Source organism: Balaenoptera acutorostrata, chromosome 7 (genome assembly GCF_949987535.1).
Source record: "Balaenoptera acutorostrata chromosome 7, mBalAcu1.1, whole genome shotgun sequence".
NCBI lineage: Eukaryota > Metazoa > Chordata > Mammalia > Artiodactyla > Balaenopteridae > Balaenoptera > Balaenoptera acutorostrata.
Window position 1 is genome coordinate 3,695,274 of NC_080070.1, and position 24,461 is coordinate 3,719,734.

Genomic DNA, 24,461 nt, shown 5'->3' on the forward strand with positions numbered 1-24,461 from the left:
GTTCTGATAGGGACCAATGAAAAGTAAAGGAAAAAGGCAAATGGAAATACAGCCAGTATTAAGCTGTGCCTGCACTGAATGGGCGAAAAAGAGAGAACAATTCATAAGCAAAGATAATTTTTAAAAATTGAAGTATAGTTGATTTACAATATTATATTAGTTTTAAGTGTACAACACAGTCGTTCAAAATTTTTAGATTATACTCCATTTAAAGTTATTATAAAATATTGACTATATTCCCTATTCTGTTCAATATATCTTCGTAGCTTATTTATTTTATATGTAGTAGTTTGTACCTCTTAATCCCCTACCCCTATCTTGCCCTTCCCCCTTCCCTCTCTCCCCACTGATAACTACTAGTTTATTCTCTATTTCTGTGAGTCTGTTTCTGTTGTGTTATATTCATTCAATTGCTTTATTCTTTCAGATTCTACATATAAGTGATAACATATGGTATTTATCTTTGTCTGTCTGATTTATTTCACTAAGCATAATACCCTCCAGGTCTATACACATTCTTGTAAATGGCTAAATTTCATTCTTTTTTATGGCTGAGTAGTATTCCATGAAAATAGAGTATTTTATCACACCATACACAAAAATTAACTCAAAATGGATTAAAGACCTAAATGTAAGACCAGAAACCATAAAACTCCTAGAAAAAAACACAGGCAGAACACTCTTTGATGTAAATCGTAGCAATATTTTTTGGATCTGTCTCCTAAGGCAAAGGAAACAAAAGGAACCTAATTAAACTTAAAAGCTTTTGAACAGCAAAGTAAACCATAAACAAAATGAAAAGACAACCTACTGAATGGGAGAAAATGTTTGTGAATGATATGACTGATTGATATAGGGGTTAATATTCAAAATATACAAACAGCTCATACAAGTCAATATCAAAAAACCAAACGACCCTATTAAAAAATGGACAGAAAACCTAAATAGACATTTTTCCAAAGAAGACATACAGGTGGTCAACAGGCACATGAAAAGATGCTCAACGTTGGTAATCATCAGAGAAATGCAAATCAAAACCAAAATGAGATACCACCTCACACCTGTCACTATCATCAAAAAGACGACAAACAACAAATGTTGGTGATGTGGAGAAAAGGGAGCCCTTGTGCACTGCTGGTGGGAATGTAAATGGATGCAGCCACTTTGGAAAACTGTATGGAGGTTCCTCAAAAAACTAAAAATAGAACCACTGTATGATCCAGCAATTCCACTCTTAGGTATACATCTGAAGAAAACGAAAACACTAATTTGAAAAGACACATGCACCCCAACGTTCACAGCAGCACTATTTACAGTTGCAAAGATACAGAAGCAACCTAAGTGTCTGTCAACAGATAAATGGATAAAGAAGAGGTGGTATATGTATATTATATATACACACACACACACTATAGCAAACAAGTTTTTATAAAGTATTTGAAACATAGTTAAACCAAGTAAAGAGGGACTGGGACGTTTACGATAGGAATAGATAGCTTCCCAAGTAACTTGCTGCACAAGTGGTAGGCAATTGTGACTGGGAAATAAAGCAGGAGTTGTTACAGAAGCCTAACTTAATCCCTAGGATATCTATAAATAAGAAAGAATATGTCCCATTTCTTTCATAGAACCCCACCCACTTAACCCTCCGTTCAAGACTCTGTCCTGATTGAAGAAATCACACACTGTACTTCGTTTTTTCTCCTGTCCTCACTCTCCTCTTTACTGTAAAGGGAAAATATTAGGACGTATATATAAATGATGTGCGCTTGTTTTACTAGAGTTTCTGTAAACTTTTCACCTGTAATTATCTCACTTGTACCTCTCAGCAGCCTTCACTGATAGCAAACCCATCAAACTTTTGATCTAATGATCTCAAGTTGGTTTTATCTGTTTCAAACCTTAAGTAGCTCAGATCCAAATATTACTCACTCAGTTATCAGCTAAAAAGGAAACTTTAGAACTGTTATGGAAATTCTACCAAAACTTAAGACAGCATGGCTCATGCCCTCCTCCCAATGGCCTACAGTTCACAGAAAAAGAAGAAAGGAGCTAACACTGAAATCTGTAAAAACAGCAGGCTCAAATGCTCGGAGACAAGTGTACTATTACTCTTGGAGTTTTCCCATCAAGAAAGATGATTCCATCCACTTATATGAGAGATGGCAAATGGGTCAATAAAACTTCATGGTTGGGGTACCAAAAGCAGCAAGTGCCAGAGAGAAGTTAGTTGATGATGAAAAGGGACATGTACCTTTTGTGTAGAGCTTGACAAAACCCTCCATCACCAAGATCAGAGCTTGCCCCAAACGTGGGTCAAATGGCAGCTGGTACCCATACACGTGCAATCATCCAAACAAACGCTCTTTCCATGGAGCCCTCATTTCCTACAGCCTTTTGTGCAGAACAGCTTCCTTCCTCTCTTTCCTTTTTAAACAAACTATAGAGTTTTTGCTTTAGGCTAACTGTGCCGATTTAAAGAACTATACATAAATTCCAAGAGAGTCTTTAACATTAGAACCATCTTGGAAAAGTGCGGCTCGGAAAGGAAGCAATATCCTTCGACTTTATTGCCGTGCTTACAATAACCCTCCATGGTTAAACTACTTTATAAACTTTTTCAAGATGTGTATGGAATGGCATTTTATTTGGCTTTGAATTTTCTTCATTATTCCATTTATTTTTCCCAGAACAGGGTCAACGGGCCCATTCTTCTCTGCAAGCAGGTTGGCTTCCACAATGAACTATAAACCAGAAGGTATGATCACAGTAATACCATCTCGGTTTATACGGCATGAACTTTTATCCACATCACCTGATTTTATTTTTGCGTGGCTATTGAAACCAGGTGGATAACTTCACAGTTATGTGACACAGTACAGGCATTTGAAGTAAGCTTATTTAGCTAACGTGAGCGTGTTTTATGTTTCAAACTTCTTGAAGACAAAGGCTGTAATGTTTACTGCCTATGAAAACCCCTCTCAGCATTTGATAATTTTTTCTTCATAGTAGATATCCAATAAATGCTGCTATCTTCCTGAGTACACCTGGAATTAGGAAGTTTGTTAGAGTCTAGTTTCTGTTCTATCCTATACTGCTATGGTTTCCTGAATCTACTCTAATTCCCCTGCCACAGAAACCTGAAGGTGGAGGTTAGGGTTCCTGGTGTTTGCAACCTTCCATGTTGCCTAACGCAGCTGAAAAATGAATTACTAAGCATGATGCTCTTCATGACACAGAATATCGCAGGTACAACCTTTTAGAACAAATGAAAATTGTCTTCCTTCTGTTGTTGACCTTTTTGCTGTGACAGTTTATTGTTAAAGTGTCAGAGCACGATGTGGGTGTGTGTAAGAAATGCAGATTTGGTCAGACCGTGTTGCTTCTGCCCGAAGAAGAGCTGAGGGGAAAACCATCTGCTGTGCTCTCCACAACTCCAATGCTTTTCCCTCCATAAACACACGCAATGCACGGTGTCATAATATACAGGAGCATCTGAAGTCTACTTCCTAACAGTTACGTAACCCGATTCAGTATGTGGAATCCTAGTACCTCTGTCCCAAGACAAGGTGACAGATCTGCAGATGGACATGTGACTTTGGCCAGACCAGGCAGAGACCTACCATGAACTTTTCCAGGCTGGGGATGGAGGGGATGGGAGTGCTCTCTTAGGGACGGAGCTAGTCGGTGTGGTGGTGGAAACTGCTGGCAGCCAGGCTCTCTGTGTGAGGGAGAAGAGGTTTGATTTTTCAGTCCTCTGCAATTCCGTATCTTCAATCCTGGTATCTTTACAATTAATACCCCTTTTGCTTAAAACAAACAAAAGTCCACAGGCCACTATCTGCAGGGGAGGGAAGAACAATGATTGAACCTCCTGATACACGGCCATCTCCCACTTATAATCTTCAACAATCCCCAGGGAGCAGCGATAATGAAGTAACTGGGGAAAAAACAAAAAAACAAAAAGAAACCTTTACTGCTTCAAAGCCCTCTCCCAACCCCCTTCCTTCTCAGCTAGCTGAGGCTGCTGCCTTATCCTAGAGCCAGGATTCATCTTAAGGAGGGTAGAAAGGGACAGAAGGAAAGCAAGTTTTGTAAAATCGTAACACATTTTCTCTGGTGAAAGCTAATCCAGGCTACAAGTGTACATTCTATCAATACAGAGAACAACGTCTAGCACATAATCAAAACTTGCTATATTTAATATGCTTATATTTCCTCTGGATCCGTTGTGTCCAGCAGTGTGCTTGACACCTAGTAGATGCCCAGTAAATACACCTATTGAATGAATCTTACCTTCTTCTCAGTTAGTTCTCAGTAAATATTTACATAGGAAGAAGACTACCTTTTCAGAAACTTTAGAAAATTACTACATTTGCCAATGTAAGTTCAAACAGAAACACAACAGTCTAATTTTCCTCTTCATAATAGGGACCTTAGATACAGTTTCTATTACCTGGGGATGAATCCTTCATTTTACTGTAGAATTGAAGATATTAGAGGATATGGGGTAATTTCTATGAAACCAAATACAGTATAGAGCTGCTATCCAAAAGCTATTCCTTTTTAATTTTTTAATGTGACTACCAAAAATTTTTAAATTATATATGTGGCTTGTGTTACACTTTTATCAGCACTGGTGTTCAAATGTTATACAAATATACAACAGTATTATTACTCTATTCTAGATATTAAAATTACACAGAGAGAAATCAGGAGTTTTACCTTTGTCTTTGGAAATAAAAATTTCACCTGACCTAGAGCAAAAACAATTTGAGGGCAAAAAAGTGATCACTTTGTTTTAATCCTTACATGAAAACAGTCTTTGGAATTTTACATGAAATAGATAATCATCAGGTACAATTTTTGTTTCAAAAAATCAGTGAGACTGTTGAGGAAATTCACGATGACAAGTGCTCTAGAGAGACTGCATTTGGGCAATCCTTGGGAGTCTCTACTATATTATTTCCTCGGACATGACAGCCTCCTTCCCTAGCTTCAAGACTTGGGAACCAAGTAAACATCAGCTGAGGGCACCAAACTGATGTCCATCCAAGCCAGAGAGGCAGGAGAGGACAGATGGATGGCAGGACAGACGTGCATGCATATGCTCCCATCTCCCACATCAGTGGCTGTAACTGCCAACAGAGAGGTAAGAAAGAGCATACCTCTGAAATGATCAACTGCACTCAAGCCATTTCTTTTTCCTCTAACATATATGCCCCTGCATATGGCTGGGAACAAGTGGTACTGGATTGTTACTTAATCAGCCCGAGAAGAAATAAAATAATACCTCCTGATGAACAAAGGGACAGAAACACATCTCTCCATCCTCACCTTGCAGGTATAACTTATCTGCCGGTGAGTTCTAGTTTTGCTGCAATGGGCCTCAACTGGGGCCACTTCAACCTACTCAACAAAAGTCAGTCATGGGATTTATCTTTCCAATAAGTTTTATCAGTGTACAAATAATGTTCAAGGGCCTTCAGTGAGGCAACCCCTCGCTTTCTGGTCCAGTGGTCAGGAGATCGGGGTGGGCAGGGGTGCTGGCAGAGATGTAAGGAGTACAGGAGAGAGTGTGGTTGATACGCATGTAATTGATTTGGGGCTTAAGAATCCCCCCAAATCTCTCTCATTATCTTTAAATTCATTACACCTCTTTACAGGATAATGTTAGAAAATAACTGACATTCCCAAACATGGAAAGGGACGATAAATATTGAGTCCTACATCATTTAAAATCTCTCACACTTTTCTAAATAAAACTATGTAATACACAGTCTCTGTGAATATTTTCAAATCCAACAAACATGTGATTTGAGGCTAGAACTGAGGATTCTCCAACAAAGGCACATTCATAGAATTTTTCTCTGTGTACTCCTAAAATTCAAGACATTGAATTAGCTCAGAAGCTTCTACAGAATTAAAAGGTATAAGTTTTTTTCATGAAATTAAGATGAGTGAAAAATGCACATAAATTTAGTATTTCCTTTCCTTGGTATTCATTTGATGAGAACATTTTCTTCAAGCTTCACAAAAGGCACAAGCCAGCCTTTTGGTGCACAGCTATCTTTATTTTCTTTAGTATTTTTCTTGAATTCAATTACTGTCTGTTACTTTAAGTATGATTTCCTCATTCAAGCAATGACAACACAATTACATAAATCTAAAATTTTCAACAGGGATATTACAGCATAGAAGTAAACTAATAAAAAATTCTAATCATATACCCATTCATTACAAGGACCCATAATTCTTCAGAAACCAAGTCCAGTACTCTTAAAACCTGGCTACACTGTAAGATTTTAATAACTTTGAAATACAGAGTCGACTTTGCAGGCAAAGTTGCGTACATTAGCTGCCAACATCTCCGTGTTCATAGCAGGATCACTATGGAACCAAATTGGATAAACAACTAAGTTTCAAATACATTTCTGACAAGGAGAAAACCACAACTAAGTTTCAAGTACCCTAACATAACTATTCAAGCCACACCCACACGCCTAAGTAAATTTAATAAAGCCAAAAACTGCAGATTAACTGCTTCAAGGGCAACTCACTATCTATGCAATTTCAAACACAACAGCAGTTAAGGAAAAGTAAACTACTTCATTCAATGCAGCAAACACATTTATGTGACGTAAACCTTTGTGTCCATTTGGTTATTTCTTCCTACAGCTAGACTGTTCAGGCCGTGGAGGCAATAAAAACCTTGACCCAGATCACATTACGCCATCATGTTTCTACTCCTTTACCTGGTGTGATACCGTAACCACCACACTGACAGTATTTGCAGCTATTATCTGTCTAGCATTTGCTCAACATAGAAACTGAGGTCACCCAAAGAGTCCAAAGCCACCGAGCTGGTGACAGAACTGGAATTTAAACTCAAACCCAAAGCTGGTACTCCTTCTCCTAAACCACCCCTGCCTCACCACCTTGGCTCTATAAACCATGGCCTCACTGTTTCATTTCTTTCTTCTTAAGAAAGCATTGCATCCTGTTACCCATATTGGAAATCACTCTTGCACCTCTACTGCCTCATGAAAAAGTTAAACAAAGTTGGCAATCACACCTCGCAGAGTGCAAATAGGGCGAACGTTCCAGACCTTCTCTTCTTCTTTTGTTTTTTTTAAATTTATTTATTTATTTATTTATTTTTGGCTGTGTTGGGTCTTCGTTTCTGTGCGAGGGCTTTCTCTAGTTGCGGCGAGCGGGGGCCACTCTTCATCGCTATGCGCGGGCCTCTCACTATCGCGGCCTCTCTCGTTGCGGAGCACAGGCTCCAGACGCGCAGGCTCAGTAATTGTGGCTCACGGGCCTAGTTGCTCCACGGCATGTGGGATCCTCCCAGACCAGGGCTCGAACCCGTGTCCCCTGCATCGGCAGGCAGATTCTCAACCACTGCGCCATCAGGGAAGCCCCCAGACCTTCTCTTCTTGTTCATCTTGATCCACTTTCTTTCTTTCTTTTTCCCTGAAAGCACTTGTCCCAGCTGGTTTCAGAGGACCAGCTCAAATGTCCAAGTCAACTCTCTCTGCATCTGGGGTAAGGTGGTTCAGTTTGTATCTTATCATCTTTTCATTTCAGCAAATCGCTTCCATGGAGGAAAAAGACTTGGTGCTTCTGCTTCAACAACAGCAAAGGGCTTTGGGGATGCACACTGTCCATTTTTCCACCAGTCGCCTTTTCTCACCAGTTGGTTTTCTTGTTTATCTACCCGGTTGGTAAACGAGAGAACATTTACTCACGTTACAGATATGAGTCATGCAAGACTGAATGTCCATGCCTGGCCTGTAACCGTGGCAAAGAGTTGGTGCTTCTGTGGTGGAGAAACGGTTTCAGGCAGGTCTGGTGGAGGTGGGATTTGGGGAAAGGAAACGTGGCAGTGACACTTCAAACATCAGGAACAGCAAGGTGAGCTGGTCATTCAGGAGGCTGGATTTTATTTTGCCCTAGGGCTCCAAAATTTTAATCTACTTGTTGAATGAATCAAACCACAGACCTCTGAACTCTGTGGGCCATTCACTGCAGGGGCTTTAGAGAGGGCGATACCCTTCACTCCTTCACTGATTTCTTTTGCACACACATTCATAGGACGGGCATGGTGCGTGGTGTTGGAGATAGGTAAGGAACAGGGCATGTTTTGTGTCTGTCAGAGGCTCATAGCTGTGTGTCAGGGAAGGTATAATAGGTTTCACATTAGAGTCATGAGACCTTCAAGTAGAAGGGCCCTTCATCAAACTTGCCCCTATTGGAGGCCGATGGGCATCGTGTTTGTCCTGGTGATGAGAAGACAGACAGCAGGTCACCCGTGACCTGCAGAGCACGGGTTGACCCTCAGTTAAAGCTGCCCTCCAGGGATCCCTAGATCCCTAAATCCATAGATCCCGTAGTTTTGCCTTTTAGAGTAACCCAGAAAATAAAAAGATCAAATCATATCACTTTTTCTAACAGCTCTTCTATTTAACAGTTCCTCAAATATGAATTAAAGACATACTTTAGGTCTTCAGCTATACCATTGCCTTTCTTTAAACTTTCATCACCCACATGGCTCACAGGTCCTTCATCGACCACTTTCAGGGTGTCATAGCCACTCCTTCCTGACTCCTCGGCCTAGCCCCACTCCCTCCTACGTGCAGTGAGGGTCTCCACTGTGCCCAGCACAGCACCCAGATGTGACAGCCACCTAGTCAATATTTGCACAAGGTTTGGGCAGTGAGCACATTTCTATCCATGTATCTTAAGAAGATGCTAGGAGGAAATACAGCTCAGAGAGGTTATGTAAATCACCAAAATCACACAGCTGACAAATTCAGGGCACAAACCACATTAAGGGAACAGAGGTACTCAACTTGGAGTCTACAGACAGACATGAGGGCTTCTGCAAGCCTCAGGTAAGCAAGAGATTATGGGACTTTTTCTGGTGAGCAGATCTATGGCTTTCATCAGACCCTCAAAGGGGATCTGTAATCCAAGAGTTGTGATCAACGCACTGTTGGTTCAGTTCAAGCTTGTGAACTGATAAAATTTCCAGATGTTTCAACATCAGAACTCCGGCTGTGCCGAGTCCCCGGTGTGTCCAGGTGCTTTGCTGGGAATCCTCTTTCTTTGACTTTCATCTCCCCACACCTGTTGTATAACTACTACCTTCAAAGCTATTCAAGTGTAAGGTGAGATTGAAAATTACCTACTGCCTACTTTCAAAGCAAGCAGAATTTATTAATTGTTGCTTATTTTTAAAAGTTGGGGAGGAAAACATTTGTTATATCCTCATATTTTCCCTAGTTTCAAAAGCAACTCATTAAATAACTAATTAAAAATGAAAAGTTGCCATGAGAAACCTAATACCTCCAGGGACGGTGCAATAAAAAGAAGAAACAACTCTGTCTCTCACAGGACATGAGGACAAAGAATTGCCGTAACCCCCCTGCTGCCCTAAGCACATACCTTTTCTCAACTGATCTGCAGACAAGGATTTTTTCATGCATCTATAATACTAAATTCTTTTATTTCCTTTGCAGTTTCCAGCCAATATCAGTTTTTGTGTTTATTTTTATTATATATACATTTTTTACCATGTCTCACCCGGAATTGCTTGATTTGGAGCAAAAAAATAAGGATTTGTGTCCTGAATCTGCAACGTGTTGGCTGTGTGATTTCGGTAATTTACTTAACCTCTCTGAGCCTTATTTCCCCCTGTGTAAAAAACCTACTGCTGAATTAGGTATCTGGTTTGTAAGCTGTACTCCAGGTTGCTCCGGAGCTCTGATGACATGTCCCAGGGTCACTAGGGCTGTGCTTTCACCTCTTTTACATGTTGGATTTGGCTTATTTTCTTTGGGGAATAGGTTGCTGTTACTAAAACAAAAGTCCAAAAATCACTGGGCAAGATGGTCTACAAAATGCCTTAAAAGTCAAAATTCTATGATTTCACAGAACAACCCCTCTTGGAATGGACACACAAGCCCTCACCAAATGCTGAAAATCAGAAGATCCATTCAAATATTATTGTTATGCCAACACACAAAGTAAGTACTCATTCAACAGCACACTGAAATCTCAGTGCTAAGAACAGTATTCTGTGCTTAACAAATGTTTTCCTCACAGCAAGGGTGTGATGGGCATTATCTCCAGATGAGGAATCAGACCAGATTTGCCCAAGGTCCCTCAGCTAGGAGGGGGAAGAGCTGGGATCAGAAGTCAGAGATTTCCATGCCAAGGCACACGTGTTCTCCCAACTCCTGGAAAAGAGGGCTGTTGGCAAGGTCACGGTGAAATGGCCACTCCCCATCCCCGCATCCCGTCCTTGTAACGAGCAGGTAAAATTAACGAAATGCATTAAGGGAGCTTTGAGGCATTAAGGCTTTATGATTTTTGATGACACAACAGTTTTCACCTGCTGAAGTTCTCTCACTGGTTAATCTCCTTTTCTGACTGTGCACCACAGGACTTGGTACTGGAGGAATGGAGGGTTTATTTTGCTTTTCAAAATCAGAGCCAGAAATTCTAATTGTCCTGAGTCCTAAAAATGTCTCAGTCTACTTTAAGAAATATGACATCTACCTATCTATCTATCTATACACATACACACGTGTGTGTGTGTGTGTGTGTATGTACCATAAGGCCTTAAAACACCTTGTTGCTTCTAAGTGAACTTGAATTTTATTGGGACATCACACACCCCTTTAGCTCTCTGAAAACCAGCATCTTGCAGCGCCCTTTCCAGTCTATCAAGACACGCCTAGACGACATGACCCCCGCCCCCGCACCAACCAAGTATAATTTTATGTCCAAGTCACTCTTCCAGTTTCATATATTCCCCCAAAATCCTGTTTTTTAAGCAGGGTTCTGTCGTGTTAAGTTCAGGTTTCTTCCCTTTCTTCTGGAAGCTGACTAACCCTTCGCTGCTCCCCATCCCTTCCAGACCACTGTGGCTTTGAAACCACCTCACGTAAGCGTGTCCTGTCTCCCCACACCACCTCCATGCCCCACAGAACATTCCACCTCCCCAGGCAGACTGCTCAGCGACCCTCAGGCTCTGATGGCACAGACAAGAACCCCTCTGCTCTCCTGACCTCCAGCGGTTGCATCCAGGTGCCCTTTCCTCCTACTCTGCCTCTCCTCCGACTGTAGAGGCTATCATACTAAGTGAAGTCAGAAACAGAAAGACAAATACCCTATGATATCACTTATACGTGGAATCGCAAATATGATGCAAATGAACTTATCTAAGAAGCAGGATCACAGACATAGAGAACAGACTTGTGGCTGCCAAGAGGGAGGGGGGTGGGAGAGGGACGGAGTGGGATATTGGGGTTATCAGATGTAAGCTATTATATATAGAATGGATAAACAACAAGGTCCTACTGTATAGCACAGGGAACTATATTCAGTACCCTATGATAAACCACAAAGGAAAAGAATATTAAAAAAGAATGTGTACATATGTATAGATGAATCACTTTGCCGTACAGCAGAAATTAACACAACATTGTAAATCAACTACACTTCCATTTAAGAAAATAAAAAAATAAAAATCTTCCTCTGATCCAATAGTTGTCTAATAAGTGGATGGGGTATTAGGCAGCTATTAACATTTAAAAAGATGTTTACTTGCCTCTCCCATCCAGGGATCCAATTTAAGAGACGCAGTGTCATAATTTTAGAATTCCCTGCATGAACACTGTCACAACCTCAAATACTCTAACAAGAAAAATACAAATCTCCTCTTCAAAATAGAGAAGTAAAATTCTTTCATTAATTTTAACACATACATCACCACCATTCAAGGACATCTCTGTTGTATATTTCTTAGAGAAAAAAAAATGGGGATACACTTCAGATTCTTTGAGTTGATGGCCATCTTGCACTGGGTAAACTTACTTAAAGGGTGGACGCTATCCTTCCAAGGACATGGATGCCCATTATCTTCAAGAGGAATCACATGAGCGTGTCAGAAGACAGACTTTGACCTCTGAAAATGTTTTGAAAGAGTTCCCCCGCCCCAGACCATGCTGGTGCCTTTGGGTCCCTCATCTCCACCTCCACATGGGCGCACACACACATTTTTGAAAAGCCTGTGTTCCAAATTAACGACTTAACAGCTTGAGAAGATGCTGAGCGTCTCATGCAGTTTCCGAGGGGGAAAGCAGTTTTTCCTGAGATCTAGCAGGAGAAGATAAATCTCTCTAAAAGTTGATCAGATACTAGTAAGGGAATAATATATACACTGTCATAGAAAATTCTATTATCAAGACTTTATTCTATCACTGATGTGTTTTGTAAAGTTACTGGTGGAGGGCTGCATTCCAGATTCTAGCCACCACTGCTAAAAACAGACAGGCACCACTATCGATGCGGGCCAATGGCACTGACTCAATGTCTGTGCTTATGGCCATTTTTCCCAAGAAGCGATTGCCGCAAATTTCAATTCTATTACCATAAAATCCTCCTGGAATTGGAAGCTGAACACAGCAACAGTATCTGCTATCTGGTCCTTGCCTGATGATGCAGGACCTACTCCAATATAAATGCAGAATTCACAGCACTGATAAGATGTACACAACCCATCAGTGGTCTAAGGGGTGCCAAGACGGTCCTCACCGTGACCTGTCCTTAATTTTCCACGAATGATTGTGACTAAACACCACATTGTTTCTTGCATCAACTCTGCCATAACTTTGTGCCAGAAATTTCAACCACTAATAATTCAATTCAGTTTCACCACCAACAGCTATTGTTAATTTTTTTTTAATTTTTATTTTATTTGGAGTGTAGTTGATTAACGATGTTGTGTTAGTTTCGGGTGTATAGCAAAGTGATTCAGTTATACATATACATGTATCTATTCTTTTTCAAATTCTTTTCCCATTTAGGTTATTACAGAATAATGGGCTGAGTTCCCTGCGCTATATAGTAGGTCTCTGTTGGTTATCTATTTTAAATATACACACTGCTATTGTTAAAATTACCAACTTCATATGTTTTTCGGTGATTGCATTTGTCTCAGTCATTTAGCGAGGCCAGGTGGAATACAGCACATGTGCAGGTTTGATAAAAAGAGGTGAGTATATTGGTAGTCTATAGGTACCAGAGGCGATTAAAGGCCTATCGGGGGCACGACAGTAAAGAGTTCTGAAAAGTAAATGGCAGATGGGGGAGGAGGACAGAGAAGAAACTTCGTGGACTTAATCACTTTCCCTGGGCTATTTTTAAAAATCTTTTCCACCCCCTCACCCCCTCCTCTCTTCATTTATTTCCCCACTTTGAGAAACACAGGGTACCAGGTCAGGAAGGACCTGGGAATGTCAGTCTCATGAAGAATTACAATAAACGGGAGTTAGGCTGAAATTCCACCCAGTCCTATGGTTATCTCCTCCCATGCTTTTAAGGCCACAAGGTTTCCAAACCCAAATTTGAAATAAAAACATTTTAGTACATTCCAGGTTTCCAAACGATGTCTGAAACAAGAATATACACCTTCCACTTGTCTGATATTTTTAAAGCAAGGACTTCAAACCACCCTTGATCTTCAAAAGCTTCTAGAGATTTGCTTCTTCCCCCAATTATATTCTTGTCCTCAATTTTCAGGACTTGATCGTCAGACTCATTCTGTCTTCTCTTTCTCAAAGAGAGAGGGTGAAAGATGTCTACTGCCAAACCAAAACCGAATCAGTTAGGGCCGAACACAGGCATGGCTCATTTGCCTGAAAGATAATGAAGCCACAATTCCCAACGAGCCGGAAACGTGGTGACTGTTCTTTCCTGTAAGAGGTTAGCGTCTTGGCATTTTTCACAGGCATGCTGGAGCTGAAGCTGTTTTGCTGAAGGTCAATGGAAAGCATTCTCCGACCCTCTAAGTCCCCCAGGTTTTCTCTGTGGAGCACTGGAAGGTCCTGGCGAAGCTTTCCGTGGCAACTCCAGGACGGAAGATGAAGGGCAGGACCAAGTTCAGTGGAATGTCAGTACAACACAATGAAATGCGCTCCATGCACAGAGGAAGCATTTTTTCAGAAAGAAAAGTCAGCTGCTTTCCATTTGTTTTGAATCTGAGCTGTGGATACGGCCCGTCTGGGGTTGCTGGGGCTTTCGTTTAGTCCCTTAAGTGACCAGAACACTCCTAGAGCTCATCCATGAATCTGGTAAGGTTGCAGGCTACAAAATTAACGCACAGAGATCTGTTGCATTTCTGTACACTGACAATGAAAGATCAGAAAAAGAAATTAAGGGAACGCTCCCATTTACCATCACATCAAAGAGAATAAAATACCTTAGGAATAAACCTACCTAAGGAGGCAAAAGACCTGTACCCCAAATACTGTAAGACACTGTTGAAAGAAATCGAAGATGACACAAACAGATGGAGAGATGTACTACATTCTCGGATTGGAAGAATCAATATTGTTAAGATAACTATACAACCCATGGCAATCTACAGATTCAGTGCAATCCCTATCAAATTACCAATGGCATTTTTCACAGAACTAGAACAAAAAAACCTTATATTTGTATGCAAACACAAGAGACCCCGAATAGCGAAAGCAATCTTGAGAAAGAAAAGTGGAGCTGGTGGAATCAGGCTCCCTGACTTCAGACTACACCACAAACCTACAGTAATCCAAACAGTATGGTACTGACACGAAAACAGAAATATAGATCAATGGAACAGGATAGAAAGCCCAGAAATAAACCTACGCACCTGTGGTCGATTAATCTACGACAAAGGAGGCCAGATTATACATTGGAGAAAAGACAGTCTCTTCAATAAGTGGTGCTGGAAAAACTGGACAGCTACATGTAAAAGAATGAAATTAGAACATTCTCTAACACCATTTACAAAAATAAACTCAAAGTGGATTAAAGACCTAAATGTAAGACCAGATACTATAAAACTCCTAGAGAGAAACATAGGCAAGAACACTCTTTGACATAAATTACAGCAATATCTTTTTGAGCTTCTTTTAATATAGCATGTGACTTGCATCCTAGAATACTGGGAACTACCTGTAGACACCAGAGCACACAGATTATGGCTTCAGGTTAGTGTCTGCCTCATTGCTACATTTTTCTCTCTGGTGATGAGACTAAACATCCCTCCTCTGAGAAAAGCACCACACCAGCCCGCCTTTCCTCTCCTCAGGAACGTCACATTGCTTTCGTCCTGGTCCCTCAGCTCCAGGAGCCACCCTGGCAAACCCAGGCACTAAGCTTTTGTTCTGAACCTGCTCTTGCTAGGATACCCAGGGCTTCTGAGTTCTCCCTCCAAATCCTTCACACATCAACCCATTTTGCAGCCAAAGTGCTTCTCTCTTTCTCCCTGCTCTGGAAGTTCACAAGTCCTAGAAGTATTTTGAGACAATCTTAAGAACCTGGCATCCCTATTCTTTGCCCAGTTCCTTCAAGTTCCCTTTTTTTTTTTTAATTTTATTTATTTATTTATTATTATTATTATTATTTGGCTGTGTTGGGTCTTCTTTGTTTCTGTGCGAGGGCTTTCTCCAGTTGTGGCAAGCGGGGGCCACTCTTCATCGCGGTGTGCAGGCCTCTCACTGTCGCGGCCTCTCTTGTTGCGGAGCACAGGCTCCAGATGCGCAGGCTCAGTAGTTGTGGCTCACGGGCCCAGTTGCTCCGCGGCATATGGGATCTTCCCAGACCAGGGCTCGAACCCGTGTCCCCTGAATTGGCAGGCAGATTCTCAACCACTGCGCCACTAGGGAAGCCCCTCAATTTCCCTTTTCATCCAGAGAGTCTTAGATAAGTCAGTTCATGGGCGGAACAGAATTTGATTTACACTAGTACAATGACTGCAGCCACTGCCACTTTTTGAGTCATAAAAGGACCACCTCTCCTACTGAGAAACTAATTTATAAGTCATGTTTGCACTTCCTAATACTGAATCTTGTTTCTCTGGTTCTTCTTCTTCTCCTTCCTCTTCCTCACCCTCCCCTTCCCCCTTTCCTCCTCCTCTTCCCCTTCCCCTTTTCCTTCTTTTGGTAAGATTCCCTTACCACAGTTACATAAAAAATTTAACTCTCATGACTGTCAAAGCCAGATCCTCTGTTTCCGTATCTAATTTTACTACTGAAAGAAGCAACAGGATCTCATGCAAAAAGCACTGGATAGGGAATGTCAGAAGTCATCACCTATGTACCCCTTGGGAAGGCCTACCCTCCTTCAGAAGTCTCGGCTCCATGCATTTTAATGTTCACTTTAGAGCTGTTTGTAAAATTCTCTTCACGTCAGAAAACTCTTCTGTAATGGCATTATCATTATGAAGTTAATTATCAGATTAATAACTATCAGATAAATAATTTAACATATCAATCAACACTAGGTCCTGAGGCCCATCATTTAATAGGAGAAGAGACACATTGGGGCTATATATTAGGACTTGTGCAGATCAGAGAAAACTGAGAAGGAACAAAAAATAATCGTTACATCTAGTAGGACTATCAGACCCACTGGTTTTCAGATTGAGGGAAGTTACAGAGGTGACTGAACTTAACATACAGCAAAGGATACAAGTTAGCCCACAGAACACAGAATATTTCTATATGAAGAGAGACTTTCTTCAAGACCTTTAAAGAAAAGGCATATTTCTTATTTATTTGTGAGACTCCTGAGCAAAAGAGGGTGGATCAGATCATGGGATGCACTTTTCCAACTCTGTGATTTTGTGATGCATGAGGCCTGCCTCTGTGTGTGTGTATGTGTGTGTGTGTATACACATATCCACATACACACAGATACAGAATCTGCCACTCATCCCTGCTCAATATTTGAGAAGCAATGTGTCACGGCTGACTGGAAACACGGAGAATGAAGCCTTCTTTCTCCTCTGCCTCTTAACAGCATCACTGAAGACCACTTTTCAATTTTAAGTCATTTGAAATGAGGACAGTATAGTTGAAAATACATTTGTGCTTTTACTTATTTTGAAGGGGAAAAAAATCCCTTAATTTGGTTCTCTAAGGAAGAATCTAGTTTGTTTGCAAGAATACACTAAATTTAAACCGAATTAGCCTCAGCTTTTTCTACTTCACCTCCGAGGCTGACCTCTGGGCACATGGTGCAGCGGGTGCCGGCCAGGGCAGATTCTGTTTTCACCGACAAGCCTCTGTAACATCTGATTGGCTTCAGAGCCAAAGGACGGATTTAATTCCTTCAGCTTAAAAATTATATTGTTTCCAAACATCTCTGGGTTTTCATACTTCATTTAAAAATAATTTTTAGCATCTCCAAAGAGAAGGAAGAAGAGTCTTCTAGAAGTCTAGTCTCCACTTTATTCCAACATGTTCATACAATACCCTTAAAAACAAACCTCTTTCCACATATTCATCTATTCTTAGTACATTTTTAGAAAACAAGTTGGAAAAACTCAGCAATCTCTAATTAATAGGAAAAATCAATTGGTTTTATGTCACTTCCTAGATTTTTTTCATTAATCTGCAGTAATCCTTCGCATACAAAAGTTATTTCCAGCTGCCACCCACGTGCCTTGGCTCCCAACTACCAAGGCAGATAAGAAACTGTATTGTGCCTCTGTTAGCCTGCTAAGAACTAAGTGGTCGTCTACTGCAACACCCAAAAAATTTTTAAGACTGTTGGAAATACGTATCATGCTACATTAAATCCAAGTCCTCGGTAATGCTAAGGGTTTCAACCAAGAAATGAGGCTTGGTGATTTGAAGGCAGCCACAAAGTTTGTCAGTACAACCAAATGATCCCCAACCTAACAACCAAACCAAACCACAAACCAGCATCTATCTCTTTCTCCTACAAAAAATTGCAGCGTATTCCTCCCAGCCTGGGTAAGGGGCCATCCCCTTCATTAATAACAAGGAAAAAACTGATATGAAGAATTAGAAGACTCATTAAGAGCTTTGCAGTCTAAGCACATAAATAGTTTAAATATCTTTTGAAAACTGACAATGGAAGAAGAAAGTCTTCGTGAACTAAATATTTCATTTCCCTCTTTGTGTTTAGAGCAGTTAAAATTTTAGCCAATGTCCCCTAAAGGTATATTTATGTTCGATGTGAGATCTCTGCCCTCCATCCCATTTTGCTTCTCCTCCTCTAGCCCTGCTGTTGACCTTCTCTTTATTGGACTGTGGGCTGTTCTGTGCATTCCTCAGGGTCAAGCTGATGTCACTCTGAGAAGAGAGGAAAGGGCCCTCCCACGTGCCTGGGATGGGACTGCCTCTTCTGGACGTCCTACCTGCTCCCCAAATCCACAGCCACCTGTGGTTTTCAGGTTATGCCAGCTGAAGTCTTCCATGATTCCAGCACGTTCAAGTATAAGGGATTTCCCATGATCAAAAAGTATAAAATCAAACCAGAGCTTATACCTCCTCCAAAACCCACACCCTAATTAACTAGTTCCAGTATTCTGGCATGTGAGGGTCTCAGGCAACATGAGAGCAAAACTGAACAGAAGCCACGGACCTTCTTTTACATAACACAGCCTGGGCTTCTGAGTGCCCGCCCTTGGGTTTAGACCTATGACAGCAAAGTCTTCTCTCCATCATTATTGTCCCATGGTCCAAGATGCTACCTAAGTCCTTGCTGGAGCCTGTAAGCCCAGGGCATGTTTATTTTATAGCTAGTGAGGAGGAGATCTGTGACAAAAGGAAGCCCAGTCAGTCATAGGATGTTAATTCAGGGTGGACCTATTTCTTTATTGAACAAATATCCTGGAAGAGAAGGGCCTGGCTTGCCTCTTGTGAACCTCTGTGTTCATGCTACACTGAGCATTAACCCTCACACAAGCTCGCCCACTGCATACAAGAATTCCTAGATTTCCATATTTACAAAATCTCCTTCCCGGAAGAAATCAAACTGTACTTAAGTTCTTTAGATGATGAGGAGGAGGATGATGATGATACAACTAATAAGATGGTCTCATTTTTAATGGAAAAATGGGATTTGAGGAAATGACCACAAGTATGCAGCTTGCACTAAATACAGATCCAAAGTGGTCTTCATAAGGCCTCTGAATAGTTGATGATGGGCTGGTCACAGTGTCCCCAAAGAGGCCCTTTGCCTTCCTGAACTTTACAGGGATCCCCTTTCTTTGCCCCAATCCTAGCAAGTGAAAGCTAACAACACCCCTAAAATAAATAGGGAAAATCAGCTCATGCTGTTGATTTACCAAGCCTGAGCGAGTTGCTTTGATAATCTACTGGTGTCTCCCAGGATCTATTTTAATGATCTGCCAGAGGAGAACTAAGCAGTGATTAAAAGATAAGAACCCTCAAGATCTTTTGAGAAGGGAATTACAGTATAACAGCTTGCTGGTTCCCCTTTACTTCCTGAGCCTCTGCAGATGCTGGGCCTCTTCAGGGCAGGGTGAGCTGTGGTGGTCCGCTGCTATATGGGGACACCAATGCAGTCCTGAACACCTTCGTCAGCCCTTTAAGACCTGCTACTTCTCAGCTGGGGCCCCTCTTGATCCTAACCGTGCATCCTCTGGCTTTTCTAGCTGGGAGAGTCTGCACTCTCTAAATGCCAGGATGAACAGCAGAGATTTGTTAGTACCTTCAGAGATACTGGGGAAAAAGCAGGAAAAAGAGACACAGGTATCCAGAAAAAGTCCTTTAAACAGAGCTCATATGTCTTCTTTTGACTTGTATTAGAACCAAAGCAAAGTCCTGTTGGAGAGTCAGAATAAACTGAATTATTTGGGGGGGGGGGGTGGCACTAACCACTTCCTCCATCACCCCCTCCCCACCCCCACATTACAAAGTATTATAGTTGGAAACCTTCACAACTGACATGCTAAATTTGGCAGCTCTGAGAGTGGCCTTTGTCCTCAGGTCCCTACACATCAAGTTTACCTCTCCAGATGTTCCCCGCGCACATGCATTATTGATGGACCAGGGATCGCTCCAAAATAGAAGTGGGGGAGAGGACAAAGGCAGACCCCAGCACACACGCTCGGCACTTTATCTCAGGGGCCAGCTCCGTGGCTCAGGTGGCTACAGTGGTGCAAATACAAAATCATTCAAGAGACACAATCCCCCCCGACTCCCTCACACGCACACGCACGCCGAGACGCGGGCACACTCCGGAAAGCAGCATTACCTGCTCCTGCTGTTGCATGGATTTCCCCGAAGCATTTGGCTCCTTGGCTGTAGTCATGATTTCCTGTTCAGGGTGCACACCGGCACGGGGGCAGGTGCGATCTGCCCGGGAGTTTGGGGCCACCGGAGTCCACTGGGCGGGAGGACTGGGATTTAGTCCATGCTTCCCAAATCGCACGGCTACTGGGGCAGGGTGGGGGAGGACCCGTGGGCAGAGCAGCCTAGTTTTCTTTTTAAATGCAAAGAGCAGAGAGCGGCTCCGAAGGGGGAGATGCTGCGGCTTAGCGGGGCTTCTCCAGTTGGCGACAGCCTCTGCAATCGCCACAGAAACAACGACAACTGCTTAGCAACCTGCAAGTGGCGGCGCGGTGCAGGAAGGGGACCCGAGTGATGCGCGCCGCTCCCACCCGCCTCCCGCGGCGCACGGCGCATGCTCGGGCCGTGGCCGCGGGGAGGGGAGGGGGCTGGGCAGGGGGCGCCGGCGGGGGGAGGGGGGAGGGGACCCCGGCGCGGCGCGGCCGCAGGCCCGGGAGCTTGTCGCCAACCTGCCCAGGTGGCCGGACCTGCGTCCCCGCGGCAGCGCTGCCGGCAGGTCCCACCGGGGCGGGGCCACGAAGGGGCCACACGCGAGGTGCCTTGTTTTTCCCTCTGCCAAGCGCAGGGCCTTTGGGGAGGAAGGTGGCCTGTGGGCATCAGAGAATGGCCTCTTTTCTGTTTGCCCGGTGGGGTTTTTTTTTTTTTTTTTTTTTTTTCTCCTGGATCGCTAGCTATGGAAATCTTGGCCTTTATTTTCCTTAAAATTCAGAAAACTTATTATGTTCCATCTTTTAACTCAAAGAATCCTCTGTTTCTCTGTGAAAATCAACCAGGACCTCAAGGGTGTCTGATGCTTAAAAGAAGCAAAGAAAGAAAGAAGCCCATGGGGTGACCTTCCAGGAAGGCAAGGGCTCCCTGCCGAGTCCTGAGCTCAAGGAGAAAGCAGGGGCAGAGACGGCCGTCCTGCTCTCCCGGCCTGATGTCCTTGAGCTTGGTACTGACCCTGGGCGGACGCAGCCGCTGGTGGAGGAGAAACGCGCCGTGGGACTCCCAGCTTGATGAGCTAATAGCTTGCAGGTGGGGATACCTGGGCCTTCCAGAAACTCCAGCCAGCTCCATGCCCAGGGGTCTGCTGCTGCCCCTGTGTGTGCGGTGTCCCCTGTTAGTACTTGTCTGTCTCCCCCCTGCCTCGAGCCTCTGCCTCCGCCAAAGGGCTCTGGCCACAGACACTCACCGGCCTGGGGGAGCGTCGCCCTCACCCCACCCGGCCCTGACCAGCGCTCTCAGTAAGGAAGTCCCTCCCGAGCCGCTGGTCTGTCTTGCCTTTGCCCCTGCGAAGCCTGTGCAGTTCCCTGTAGAGAGAAGGTGAGGTAGGTCTGTATCCAGTTGAAATGTGTGTCACAGAAGACTTCCCTTTGTCCTGCTCCTTCCCTGACGCCCTGACCCCAGTCATTTGACAAGAACAGACACACCCCGGCAAGATCCAAGGCACTGTGTCCTTCCCTAGAGTTGACAGTTGAGTCCAGATAGCACAGAGTTGCCTGCCCCTTCCACGACGGCCTGGGCACAGATACCGAAAGGTCAGGATGGGCAGCTGGAGCTGGGCTGGTTTGGCCGAGTGTACGAAAAGGAAAACCCCGTGTAAGAGCCTTGCCGCACAGCCAGGCTTTGCTTTGTGTTGTGTTTGCCTTCGCTTTAGACGTCCCTGCAGGACGGGGAGTTTCTGGGATGGGAACAGCAGTGGCGTGGACCCCTGTGTTTGTGGCCTGCTTCCAGGGTGTCTGGGACATAGGTTATCACCAGTGTGGGCTGGAGGGAGTGTGCCAGGCCACACAAACCCTCAGGGGAGTCGTTGCCCAATTACGGGTTTCTAAGGAGGGAGAGCTGGGGTCACTGCAGTGTGAGGTCCCCAAGCAAACCTGACATCGAGGCCCCAGCAGCAAAGACTCAGAATGGAGACCTGGGCAGTGAGGTGAGCAACCACCCTCCCCTCACACACCTGGACCACAGCAGCCCCGGGGGGGACCTCGGTGATGGGTGAGACCAGCAGCCCTTGCGGCAAAATGGTTCATTGCTGAGCATCTCAGAACTGGTCTGTCCTCCAGAGTTTCCTCTTAAATCAAAACCCCTGTTAGGCATCAGTTTTATACACATCAGTGTATACATGTCAATCCCAATCGCCCAATTCAGCACATCACCATCCCCACCTCATCGCAGTTTTCCCCCCTTGGTGTCCATATGTCCATTCTCTACATCTGTGTCTCAACTTCTGCCCTGCAAACTGGCTCATCTGTACCATTTTTCTACGTTCCACATACATGCATTAACATACGATATTTGTTTTTCTCTTTCTGACTTACTTCACTCTGTATGACAGTCTCTAGATCCATCCACTTCTCAACAAATGACTCAATTTCGTTCCTTTTTATGGCTGAATAATATTCCATCGTATATATGTATGCCTAATAAGAACCTGCAGTATAAAAAAACAAACAAAACAACTAATACTAAACTTTCATTGGGTTATTTGTACGGAAATATGTTAATATAAATGTTTCAGACATTACATGAAATTTCTAAAAATCTTATATTTGTATTTGTATGGAAATATGTATGGAAATATGTTAATATAAATGTTTCAGACATTACATGAAATTTCTAAAAATCTTGTATTTGTATGGAAATATGTATGAAAATATGTTAATATAAATGTTTCAGACATTACATGAAATTTCTAAAAATCTTATATTTGTATTTGTACGGAAATATGTATGGAAATATGTTAATATAAATGTTTCAGACATTACATGAAATTTCTAAAAATCTTATATTTGTATTTGTATGGAAATATGTATGGAAATATGTTAATATAAATGTTTCAGACATTGCATGAAATTTCTAAAAATCTTATATTTGTATTTGTATGGAAATATGTATGGAAATATGTTAATATAAATGTTTCAGACATTACATGAAATTTCTAAAAATCTTGTATTTGTATGGAAATATGTATGAAAATATGTTAATATAAATGTTTCAGACATTACATGAAATTTCTAAAAATCTTATATTTGTATTTGTACGGAAATATGTATGGAAATATGTTAATATAAATGTTTCAGACATTACATGAAATTTCTAAAAAAAAAAAAAAAAAAAAAAAACCCCTGGGGTGGGGGCTTCCCTGGTGGCGCAGTGGTTGAGAGTCTGCCTGCCAATGCGGGGGACACGGGTTCGAGCCCTGGTCTGGGAAGATCCCACATGCCGCGGAGCAGCTGGGCCCGTGAGCCACAACTACTGAGCCTGCGCGTCTGGAGCCTGTGCTCCGCAACAAGAGAGGCCGCGATAGTGAGAGGCCCGCGCACCGCGATGAAGAGTGGCCCCCGCTCGCCGCAACTAGAGAAAGCCCTCGCATAGAAACGAAGACCCAACACAGCCAAAAATAAATAAATAAATAAATAAATAAATAAATAAAGAGCATGGTTGCAAGACCAGGCATACACATTTAACAACAACAACAACAACAACAACAACAACAACAACAACAACAACAACCCCTGGGGCGGGTCAAATCTGAAACCACCATCTGTTAACATCTCCAAAAGCACCCACCGCTAACTTGTGGGGGCCACGAACGCCACCCAGGACTGATATCCAAGGACAGGGACACCAACGGGGGGCAGGGAGAAGCAAAAGGAGCCAGGACCTGCCTCCTCTTCACGGTTTCCAGAACCCTGGGTCTAACCCACTCGGTGGTACCCCAGGGTGCTCAGCTGTGTCTGGTGGGGACTGACATGAAACCCTTCGGGCACTTCTATTTTACTTCTCAATAACGACCCTAAATGTTATTTTACATCTAAAAAGAATATGGATGTAATGCAAAGTTCACGCACATTTGCAAGATTATACCTGATACCTCAGCGAAGTCTCCTGCTGGCATCAGATCATCGGATCACTTGGGCACTTGCCCTACCAGCCCCTCCCACGCCCCCCCCACCCCTCCTTCAGCTACTGTCTCTTCTAGAGCCACTGGGTGGTACAGCTCGCGAGTGGCTGGTGGATGGACAGGCCGGGTGCTGCCACTCGGAACCTTTCCGTGGGCTTTTCTGGCACCAGGTGTCCAGCGGCCAAGTTTTCTGCCTACTTGACTTCGACTGCCTTTAAAAGAGAAAGGGCAGGACTTCCTAATAAGCCAGACAACACAGATGAACTTGAAGGACCTTCTGCTGAGTGACGTGTGCCAGTAACAGAAGGACAAATACTGCATGATTCCATTTATGCAGAGGAATCTAAAATCGTCAGACTCATAGAAGCAGAGAGTAGAATGGTTCTGCCAGGGGC

At 43.0% G+C, this 24,461-nt stretch overlaps 1 protein-coding gene across 4 annotated transcripts in view; it reads right to left on the reverse strand.

Annotated features, from left to right (window-relative positions):
• DPP6 (dipeptidyl peptidase like 6) overlaps window positions 1-24,461 on the reverse strand; it is a 977,175-nt gene that overhangs the window by 560,142 nt on the left and 392,572 nt on the right. Inside the window, exon 1 of one of the 4 annotated variants that reach the window (XM_007165455.3) lies at window positions 20,086-20,470. The exons of 2 other annotated variants lie outside the window; for them this stretch is intronic. In XM_007165455.3, the coding sequence (XP_007165517.1) occupies window positions 20,086-20,142 (57 nt within the window). In that variant the 5' untranslated portion in view covers window positions 20,143-20,470. Of the gene's footprint in view, window positions 1-3,623; window positions 3,665-20,085; window positions 20,471-24,461 lie in introns of those variants that run through there. One more of the 4 variants, XM_057550288.1, reaches the window with a different exon arrangement.